We start from the raw sequence: 10,320 nt of genomic DNA on the forward strand, positions 1-10,320 counted from the left end.
GTGGAGGGGTGTTTGCGGGGGTGGCAGGGCAAGCCTGGGCACACACGGGTGGTCTCACCGCAGCTGGATGCTGCCTAGCGGGTGCTTCTGCCCTCCATGGCTGTGATGTGAGGGAATCCTTGGGCCGCAGTGACCCAGGTAGTTGGTCATCAGTTAGCCATGGACCGACGTACCTTCTCCGAGGCCCAGGGTCCCGGTAGGCAGGATCACACTTGTCGGTCACTGTATCCCAGCAGGGGCGCAAGGGACCCCTGGGACATCAGTGGAAAGGACGAAGGGGCCCGAGGCCACATAGTTCATCTTCATTTTCAAATAAGGAAACCGAGGCAGGGAGTGAGCGAGAAGGAGGGAAGGAGACGCGGGAGGAAGTGGGGTGGCCGCCACTTGGCCCTGGGTCAGTGCCTGGAGCATTGGCAGCACCTTCTCTGATGCTAGGACTCCGGAAGGCGCACGGGTCCTGAGCCCGAGCCAGGACCGTGAGGCAGCGCCGGCCACCTCAGAGCCCCGTCCCTCTTTGGGGCGTGGGCTGGGGGCCAGGCAGACTCCGGGGTGAGCGGCGGTGCCCTGCGCCCGGGCCTCATGTCCCACTTTCCACACAGTGCGGGGGGCACAGGGGTGCTGCTGAACGTGGACCGCGTGGCCGAGCAGCTGGAGGCTCTGGGCTACGCGGCCATCCAGGTGCGAGGCCTGGCGGACTCGGGCTGGTTCCTGGACAACAAGCAGTACCTGCGCACGGACTGCGTCGACACGGCCACCTGCGCGCCCACGGAGGCCGTCCGCCGGGGCATCAGGTGCGCTGGGACAGAGTGCCCAGCCCCAAGGCCCAGCCCCACGGCCAGGACCTGGCCGGGGTGAGGTGGGGCGTCTGCGGGCGGGGTGGGGCGCCTGACTGGCCGCGTGTGCCCCAGGTACTGGAACGGGGTGGTCCCCGAGCGCTGCCGGCGCCAGTTCAAGGAGGGGGAGGAGTGGAACTGCTTCTTCGGCTACAAGGTCTACCCGACCCTGCGCTGTGAGTGGCCGGCCTGGGGCCCCTGGGGCGGGGGCTGGACGTCCAGACTTCCCGCACCTCCTAGAAATCCAGCCCGGAGTCCAGCCCCGAGGCTGGGTCCAGACCACGGCCCCACCCGGGAGCAGGGCTACAGAGCCGTCCAGGTCTGCCCAGGACCCTCCCCATCTTGGCACTGAGGCCACTCGGTCCCGGACAGACCTGGATGGGGCCACCCTGTCCCTTCCCACGGGGAGTAATGTGCACCTCCCGAGTGGGGCCTTGGGGAGTGGTGCGGTCCCTGCAAAGGGACATCATCACCAAATGTGGGTGGGTCCCTGGGAACGGTGCCAAGGTGCCAGTGGTGGGGTGGGATTAGTGAGGTACCTCTTCAAGGAAGGGCGCGTCTTCAGGCACCCGAGGGGGACAGCCAGCTGGCCTGGGAGCCTGCGGCGCAGCTGGCCAGGCCCTCAGGGACCCTGAGCCCAGGGTGGGCAGCAAGTGCCAGAGCAAGGCCCAGCTGAGCCGTGCCCCCAGGCCCGGTGTTCGTGGTGCAGTGGCTGTTCGACGAGGCCCAGCTGGCTGTGGACAACGTGCACCTCACGGGACAGCCGGTACAGGAGGGCCAGTGGCTGTACATCCAGAACCTGGGCCGCGAGCTGCGGAGCACCCTGAAGGACGTGTCGTGAGTGTGCCAGGCCCCACCGTCCCGCCCCACACACCGCAAACCGCAGCACTCGGGAGTAGCCGTGTCAAGGCGACCACAGGGAGACTTCAGTAGGGGACGAGTGAACCGTCGGGCACCCAGACAGTGGGACACTACCCAGCTCTGAGGATAGGCGAGCTGTCAGGCTACGAAAAGACGTGGGGGGAACCTTAGACGCAGGCGACTGAGCCCATCTGGGAGGCTGCACGCTGCGTGATTCCAATGGCATTCCGTCAGGGACAAAACCAAGATGGCGAGAGGTCCAGGGCCGACAGGGGAAGCGGCGGGAGGGAGGGGCGGGCGGAGCACGGAGGGTTTTTAGGGCAGAGGAAACACTCTGCGTGACGCTGTGGTGGTGGACAGACGTCCAACCCACAGGAGGGACAACACCCAGAGTGACCCTCACGTCAGCTACGGACTCTGGGCGACGATGACCTGTCGATGTGGTTGCATCGACCGCAGCAAATGTGCCATCTGGTGGGGAGAGTGACCGTGGGAGATGGGGGTACGGGAACTCGCTGCACCTCTCAATTCTGCTGCAAGTGTAAAACCGCTCTGAGAAATGAAGTCCTTTTTTTAAACAGTAAAACACTCGCCGGTCCGGGGGAGCCTCCCGCCACTGCCCGGCCGGCCCCGCCTGGAGGAGGGTTCGGAAGCAGGAAGGGACAGAGTTAGCAGGGAGCACACAGGCTGGTGGGGACAAGGCCTGGGCCAGAGGGGCACCGGGCCAGGGACAGCGAAAGGAAGGAGGTGGGAAGCAGGCAGAGGACAGGCTCCCTGGGGAGTGGGCTGGAGCTGCTGGGACCTGCGGGCATCGGGCGGGGAAGGGGCTGAGGCGGGCATGGCCGCTCACAGAGCATCTTCCCCTCACAGCGCCAGCTTCGCCCCCGCCTGCCTCTCCCACGAGATCATCATCCGAAGGTCAGTGTCCCCACGCCTGGGCACAGCTCTGCAGGCGCGTGGCACCCCTCCTTGCTCGCCCGCCTGCCCCCCGGCTCATCTCAGGGGCTTCCTTGGGGCTTTCAAAACCCCCGGGACAATCAGCTATGGCAAGAATCCAGACTCAGCCCCGCCTACGGCAGCAGTGATGTGGTCATCTGCTTTGGCCGCACCCTGGGTGACCCCTACCTGGGTTTCTGTCTGCAGCCACTGGACGGATGTGCAGGTGAAGGGGACCTCGCTGCCCCGGGCGCTTCACTGCTGGGACAGAAGCCTCCATGACAGTCATAAGGCCAGCAAAGCCCCGCTGAAGGGCTGCCCAGTCCACCTGGTGGACAGCTGCCCCTGGCCCCACTGCAACCCCTCATGCCCCACCATCCGGGACCAGTTCACGGGGCAGGAGATGAACGTGGCCCAGTTCCTCATGCACATGGGGCTGGACGTGCAGACCATGGCACAGCAGCAGGGCCTGGAGCCCAGCAAGCTGCTGGGGATGCTGGGCGGCGGGAGCTAGGGTCACCCCGGGTCCAGAAACCCCAGCAGCCTTCACTGCCCCTCCCCCACTGTGTTTGGGAGGCCCAGCGGACTCGGCGGGTGGACCTGTGGCCTCAGGACCCTCCCGCGCCGGCCGCCACGCCCGCCTCCGGCCCTCGGCGGGGAGCCAGAAGCACTGGAGTCCTCGGCCCCCCGGCCCACGAGGCCCCCAGCCCTGCCCCTCCCGCCCTTTTGTATTATTTTATAAAGTGACTTTTTTATTACTTTAATTTTTTAAAAAAGGAAAATAAGCAAGAAATATATGATGAATCGCATTGTTCTGTAACATATTTTGTTAATAATGAAAAAAAAAAAAGGACCACGACAGAGCCTGTCCCTCAGACCTGTTTATTTGCACGGGCCGCCGGCCCCTCCCCCGCCCCGCTGGCAGGGAGAGGGGCCCCACGGGCACCCTGACCTCCGACCCCTTCCCGGACCTGCCCACCCTACGCCTGGCCCACACCCCACCTCGTGCCCCGTTCTAGACCCTTCCTAGGGAGGGAGGAGGCTCTGCTGCTCAGCCCTTCAGACGGTACACTGGCGAGACCCTCAACACGGGTACAGATCACGTTTCTCATTTTGTTACTGAGGGGACGTTCCCACGACACACATGGCGTCGTCTGACAGTGCGTGACTGGCTCAGCACTCACCCACGATGGCACCACACACACACACACACACACACACACACACACACACACACACACGTTCACTTCACACGCTGCCTCGGGGCCCACGGAGGGCGGCCCGGCCTGGTGCTCTGGCCAGCGGCGGCCTGTGCCCCGCATGCTCATCCAGCACGGGTGGGGGGCGGGCGTGGACAGCCTGCGTGGACGCCACCATACACATGGGCAGGCACATCCGTGGGAGGAACCCCGAGGCGGGCTGCCAGGGCCACCCCTCTGCTGGCAGGCTTCCTGCCTGAGCTGTAACGGCATCACGCAACTGTGGGCATCGTGCGGCCGTTCCCCCAGTCGCCCTGATTATAAACCGCAATTTACAGACAAAGAGGCTCGGAGAGGCTTGTGGCAGATCCTAAGGGATGGAGAGAGGGTCCACCCACGTCCGCTGGGTCTCTGGTCCTGGCCTCCAATCTCAGACCTCGGAGCCTGCGGCCTTGTTCAGAGCTGGGCCGATTCCACACCCTCAGCCCCAGCAAGACCGGGGGCGTGCCCTGGGGTCTGACCAGCCCTGCGACAGGTCGGGGCAGCCTGGGCCCGAGAGGGACCTGAGCAACACCTGGTGGTGCGGGTGCCGCCTGGGCAGGTGCTGCACTCCCAGACCCTGCGAGGAATGCCCGGGCTCAGCCTCGACACCCTCCTGGCGTCAGCTTCCCCAGGTGGAGCTGAGGGGCCCTTCTGGGGTCTCCTCCATAGTTTCCTGGGGGATGGAGCCCAAGTGGCCAAGGAACACAGCAAGAGGCCAGGGATGCGGTGGCCGAAGGCTGGAGATCAAGAGGGGGTACCTGGGGGAGCTGCTGGCTTAGCGGAGCAGCCCCCTCCCCAGCCTCCCAGGAAGGCCATGGACAGGGATCCCCATGGGGCAGTGGCCTCCCAGTGAGGGAGCGGGGCTGGCTGTCACCTGCCTGGGGAGACTTTGCTCTGAGGGTGGGGCCCACCGCGCCAGGGTCACAGCTGGTTGGGGGACTTGGGAGGTGCTGCGTAGAGACCAGCCCTGTGCGGAGACGTGGGCGTGCTACGCAGGGCGCTCGCGCAGAGGGCTGGCGCCCTGGCGGTGGGCTGAAGGGAGCTCAGGACGGCTCTGCGAGTCTGGGGCGCTGCCGGTTTGCTGAACGTGGTATTCGTGGATTGGGCCCCGAGGGCTTTCGCCGACGGAATAAACCCTCTCTCCTCACGTTCCTGACAAAGACGGAAATAGCACGGCCACCGTGACCTAGTGCTCAGCCCGTGCTGTGACAAAGGAGCCAAGGACACCTGAGGACACTAGTGCCGCTAAACTGATGCGACACCCAGAGCTCCTCCGCTGCCCTCTCGGCGTTTCTAGAAACGTCGCTGCTTTGCATTTTTCCACCTCACGTGGTTCCTGTAAGAGCAACAATACTCGGGACAGACACAACCAAGGCGTCCCTCAGCAGGTGACCAACACTCAAACCATGGGGCATCCAGACAGCGGGACAGCGCTCGGCACCAAGGGGAAGCACACCGTTGGGCCACAGAAAGACGTGGAGGGGCCTTCGATGCATGGGACTGAGTGAGAGCCCGTCTGAGAGCCACGCTATGTGACTCCGACCTGACTCTCTGGAGTGGACAAACCGTGGAGGCAGTGAAGGGAGCGGGGTCCCCGGGGGCTGTGGGGGGGGGTGTTCAGGGCACGGGCGCTGCTCTGCGCGACGCTACAGTGCTGGACACGTGTCACGTCACACTCGTCCGAGCCCACAGGACGACGACGCCCAGGGGGACCCTCACGTCAACGACGGACGCTGGATGACGACGAGGTGAGTGCAGGCTCATCGACCGTGACGAACGCGCCGTCTGGTGGGGGTGCCGACGCGGGCGAGGGGCCAGGCTGTGTGGGAGGGCTCCGCACCGGCCGCTCGGTCTCGCTGCGGACCTTAAAGTCCTCTAAAAAGTAAAATCTATTTTTAAAATGCTCAGGCACTCACCCAGACCCTACGGCCCTGCTTTACTCTAGGTGGTGGCCGGGGCCGCCCTGGGCCCTGAAGAGTGGGACTGTACCTTGGTGTCGACGTCCACTTGACATTTCGACTCTGCTCTTAGCAGGAAAAAGCTTGGGATCGGAGCTCCTGGGCGGGACTTGCCTGCGGCTGCTACTGCCCACCCCACCCTGCCCCAGTGTGGCCGCCACCCCCAGGATGGCTTCACCCCGTGCCCTGCCCTGCTGGCCTGACCCGCTCTGCTCTCCAGCCTGCCACCCTCGCTCCCTGAATGCCAGCCACCCAGGCCACTTGTGTCTGCTGAAGTGTCCGTGGACACCTGTGCCTAGTGCCTCCCTGCACCTGCTCAATCTCACAGTCCAGTTGTCACCTCTTCTGAGTGGCCTTCACTGACCCCCCCGAAGAGGGCCCCCCATTTCCCTCTGTCACCTCCCTGCTTCCTTCTCCACACAACACACTTCAGTTATTCGCACTTCCTTAATTCCCTGGCCTAGGGTCTGGTATCAGCTCCGGAAGGACAAGGCCGTTGGCTACTGCAGAAGCATTTGTCTGGTGAATGAAAACGTTAATCAGAAGGAGCAGAAAAAAAGAACCTTCGGGGAATTTTAAAGAGGCGAGGAAGAGCGAGAAGAACAAAACCCGGAGGCTTTGGTCAAATTTAATACGTGTACTATGCGGTCTTAGTGGCCTCGGCACAGCGCTTCAGAAAAAACGTTCAAAGATATTTTGAATAGCAATGTTTGTTTATACAAATATCTGTGACAGTTGGTGAAAGTACCCCCCAGTAGCCACAGAGACCCCGGTCTCACACGCCATTCTCCCATGAAAGGGGATGAGCCTGGAGTGTCCTGTGGTGCCAGACAGCGGGCGGGGGATGCTAAACAGACACCCCGCTACACTGATGGGGGGTGAGAGAGGACCCGGGGGCCATGAGAGAGCTCCCAACAGCCACGGCTGGAACGCTTTCAGGAACAGAATAAAAATATGTGGTTTTGAGTTATAACTTAAAGTATAAAATAAATGTGCATGAGTACATACCGCTATAAATCGACAGTCGAATAAATAAGTGGGGAGAAGAAGACCAATCTCTTCTGCAGAATTCCAAATAATGCGTACAGATACTCCACCTCCAGGAGGGGGCATCACGCCCCGAGTGTGGGCCGCACAGCAGTGCCGTCCCCCCAAAGAGGACGAGATGCAGAGGCGGGAAAGAGGGGCTTCCCAGAGGGGACGCCGGGCCAGGAGACCAAAGTCACCAAGGACAGCCTGCAAAGTCCCCGCCCAGCACACCTCAGAACTGTCAAGGTCACCCAAAACAAGGGCCGGACCGTCTGAGAGCCCATGGAGGCGTGATGACTAAATGTCACGTGGGATGCTGGGAAGAAAAGGGACAATAGGTTAAAAACGAAGGGAATAAAGTGTAGACGTTAGCTAATAAAAACATATCAATAATGATATGTCAAAACTGGCTTACAAATTGTAACAAACACCCCAGACGGTGGGGAATCCCGCCCACAAGGCAGACGGGGGGGGGGGGACGGGGACTCTGGTGGCTTTCTTCATGCACAGGAAACTGCTCTAAAAAAGTCTGTTGAAAAATTTCATAAAAGCAAGTTTCTTTTATTCGTACAAGAACATAAATCTAGCTATTCTTTTTAAAAAAATCACAGTCAGATATACATTTATTTTTAAAAGTATTCTTCTCTCTAGGAAGTAATCGGTATTCATTTCAGAAGACTTAGGAAAATACCGAAAAGCCCAAAGCAGCAGGAAAAGCACCTGTTGCCCCATATCTGGGAGGTAGCCATGGAGATACCTCAGGCGCTCGTCCTGGTGCCTATGAGCCCGTGTGCCTTCGCCTCATACCACAGAGCCTGTGCCAGCCACAGCCCGCCTCCGACCAGGGACCACTCGCCCGGCACCTGGTAAAACTACGTTGCCATTTCTACACTCTGAGAAACTGTAGATACAGAATCTCAGAGTTTTTGTAATTGTGACAAGTCAGCAAACCAACTTTTATAGCAGAAGGCACAGCTGCACAGGTGCGCTGGCCACCCCTGAGTACCTGGGGACACCCTGAAGTGCTGGCAGTACCAAGGCCAGGTCTCCCCAGAAAGCCTGAGGCTCTAGGCGCTACAAGCTGAACCCCTGTGGTTAGGGGTAGGGAGGGAATGGAGCAGAGGTGAGGGCAGCTCCCTCGTCTGTGGGACATTTGCGTGATTGAGAAACGCGGCTGGGTTCACCGCTATGGTTCGCTGAGCGATAACTTCAACGGAAGCGTGGCACATGCCTGCTTGAGGCACGAAACAGCCCACTCCGTGCAGAGGACGTCCTGCCAGCTCCTGGAGCCCGAGGCAGCTGCCGTGGGTCCCTGGAGGGCCGACGCCCAGGACCCCACCCAAGGGAGGGCACGCACCACCTGCCCGGCAGAGCCTGCCTCCTGCGTGCCAGAGTGAGCCGGTGGGCACCCCAGGGAGTGGGCGGGGGCTCCACGGAAGGTTCCCCAATCGGGGCCTTTCCACCCACCCGCAGTGTCCGACGCTCTGCCCAGGGCGAGGGAGCTGCACACCAGCACGACTCCTTTGGTATACGATTGTCTCAGCCGCCCCGGAGACAGCGCAAACAGACACCGGCAGGTCAGGTCAGACAGCCTGCACAGAGAGCGCTGCCCACCGGAGCATCGGCGGAAGCCAGGACCACGGGCACGGAAGTCAGGGACACTCCCCGACCAATGGCGGGGCTGCTCGAGCCCTGGAATACTGACCGATGGCCGCCAGGACCATCCCGCTGGACGCGGGGTGGGGGGGGTGCGACATCTCCCACATGGGTTTCAGCCAGAATCTAACCAGAAAACAGACCGTCCGCAACACCACCGGCGTGGACGCCTCCAAAATCTGGCATTACGGAACACCCAACGGGGTGCAGACTATTCCAGAACGAAGGCGACCGGGAGACGTGACCGCCGAACACGACGCGTAATCTCCGTGGATCCCGGCGCAAACGTCGTGAAAGCTCTCGGCGTGTGCCGGGCGAGGGCGGATCGCTGAACAGGGGCCGGGTGGGACCATCGTGTTCAGGGTCTGGAGGAGAATGGCCCGGTTCTCACGACGTGTCCCTGGGAGCCCCTGGGGGCGCGTGGTCACAAATGACTGATTATCAAGAGTGAGCGGAGCCGGCGCCAACAGGGCGAACGGTGAGAATCTGTCCATCCCGGCGAAAGATGTGTGATGTTCACGACCTAACTCTCCTGTAGATTTGGAGTTTTTCTTTTATTTAATTCTTTTTTTTTTTTCAGGCGAAGCAACCCTTGGTTGACCTCACACGTTGCAAGGAACTTGTCAGCTTACAATCCCTTGTTTTTTATTTGTTGTGACTTTTTTATTTTTTTTACGCCTACGGCACCTGGTCGTCCTGGGCGGTCTCCCATCCAAGGACTGACCAGGCCCGACCCTGCTGAGCTTCCGAGATCAGACGGGATCGGGTGCGTTCAGGGTGGCGCGGCCGTAGACTGAAGTGTCTCTAAATTAAAGTGGGAGAAAAACATACAATTATATACATATACACACGGGTGTTTCACAGTGGTTGGATCTGGGCGATAGAATCCTGGGCACTTTGTCTTTATATTTCCCTGTATCGATGGGACCTGAGCGTGTACAACTGGTACACTCAGAATTTTTTTTTTTTTCAGAAACATTTGCTACATTATCAATATTTTAGCCTAAAAATGAGAGTTGAGTTTTTTCCTTGGTGTTTATATGTTGAGGAGGAACAGATAAAGAGCTCCGTAATAATCCCCATAAATAATAACTAAAACTCGACACCCCCCCAGGGTCAGGCTGGGGGCTGTGAGAAGAATGGGGGACACTTTGCCAGTGGGGCACAGGGTCTCCACACTCCACTTCCCTTCCCCACCACGTCCCAGGGATGAGAGCTGGGTGCGGGCCTCGGGGACAGTGACCACAGGGTTCCGAAACCAAGCTCTGAACTAAGCCACCTCCGCGAAGGACTGGGCGGCCCCTCCCCTGCCCGCCCCCGTGCCCCGCCCCCTTCCCCAAGGCCCCCGCCTCTGCTCCGCTGGCTCTGCAGACAGTTCCAGCCTCAGGGACCGACCGGCAGCGACCTGGTGGCTCCCTGCTCTCCTTCCCCTCCTCCCCTGCCGGCAGTGGAGCCAACGGACCAACTGACCCACCTACGGACGCGGGCGCTGTGGCGGCAGGACGCTGCCAGCAGCCCAGGGGTTAATGGTCCCGGCAGGGGCTTGGCGTGGGACACAGGGGTCAGATGTCCCCTTCCCCAACAGGGACAGGCTGGCAGGCTGCTATTCTGGGGCTCTGATCACGGCCACCTATTTATAGCGCTGGCCCCCAACACGCCAGCAGCGGAGCAGCTGCCTGGTGCAATGTCAGCGGCGTGGCCGACACTGCAGGCTGCCGGCACCTCCACCGCGGCCCAAGGAGACAGAGGGGCCGCAGCCCGCCAGGAACCCCAGGGCCGCCAGGCGCAGGGTGAGGCAAGGACCCA

At 61.1% G+C, this 10,320-nt stretch overlaps 1 protein-coding gene and 1 pseudogene across 1 annotated transcript in view; one reads left to right on the plus strand and one right to left on the minus strand.

The window, feature by feature from the left end:
* NOTUM (notum, palmitoleoyl-protein carboxylesterase) overlaps positions 1 to 3,489 on the plus strand; it is a gene marked incomplete at its 5' end in the record, with an annotated part of 8,917 nt that extends 5,428 nt beyond the window's left edge. Inside the window, 5 exons of the mRNA XM_011373675.2 lie at positions 575 to 791; positions 909 to 1,009; positions 1,523 to 1,670; positions 2,565 to 2,612; positions 2,838 to 3,489. Coding sequence (XP_011371977.1) covers positions 575 to 791; positions 909 to 1,009; positions 1,523 to 1,670; positions 2,565 to 2,612; positions 2,838 to 3,144 — 821 coding nt within the window. The remainder of the gene's footprint in view (positions 1 to 574; positions 792 to 908; positions 1,010 to 1,522; positions 1,671 to 2,564; positions 2,613 to 2,837) is intronic.
* Positions 3,490 to 9,189: 5,700 nt separating this feature from the next.
* On the minus strand, positions 9,190 to 9,308 carry LOC111728772 (annotated as a pseudogene).
* Between the last annotated feature and the right edge of the window lie 1,012 nt (positions 9,309 to 10,320).

This window comes from Pteropus vampyrus, unplaced genomic scaffold, assembly GCF_000151845.1.
Source record: "Pteropus vampyrus isolate Shadow unplaced genomic scaffold, Pvam_2.0 Scaffold227, whole genome shotgun sequence".
Taxonomy (NCBI): domain Eukaryota; kingdom Metazoa; phylum Chordata; class Mammalia; order Chiroptera; family Pteropodidae; genus Pteropus; species Pteropus vampyrus.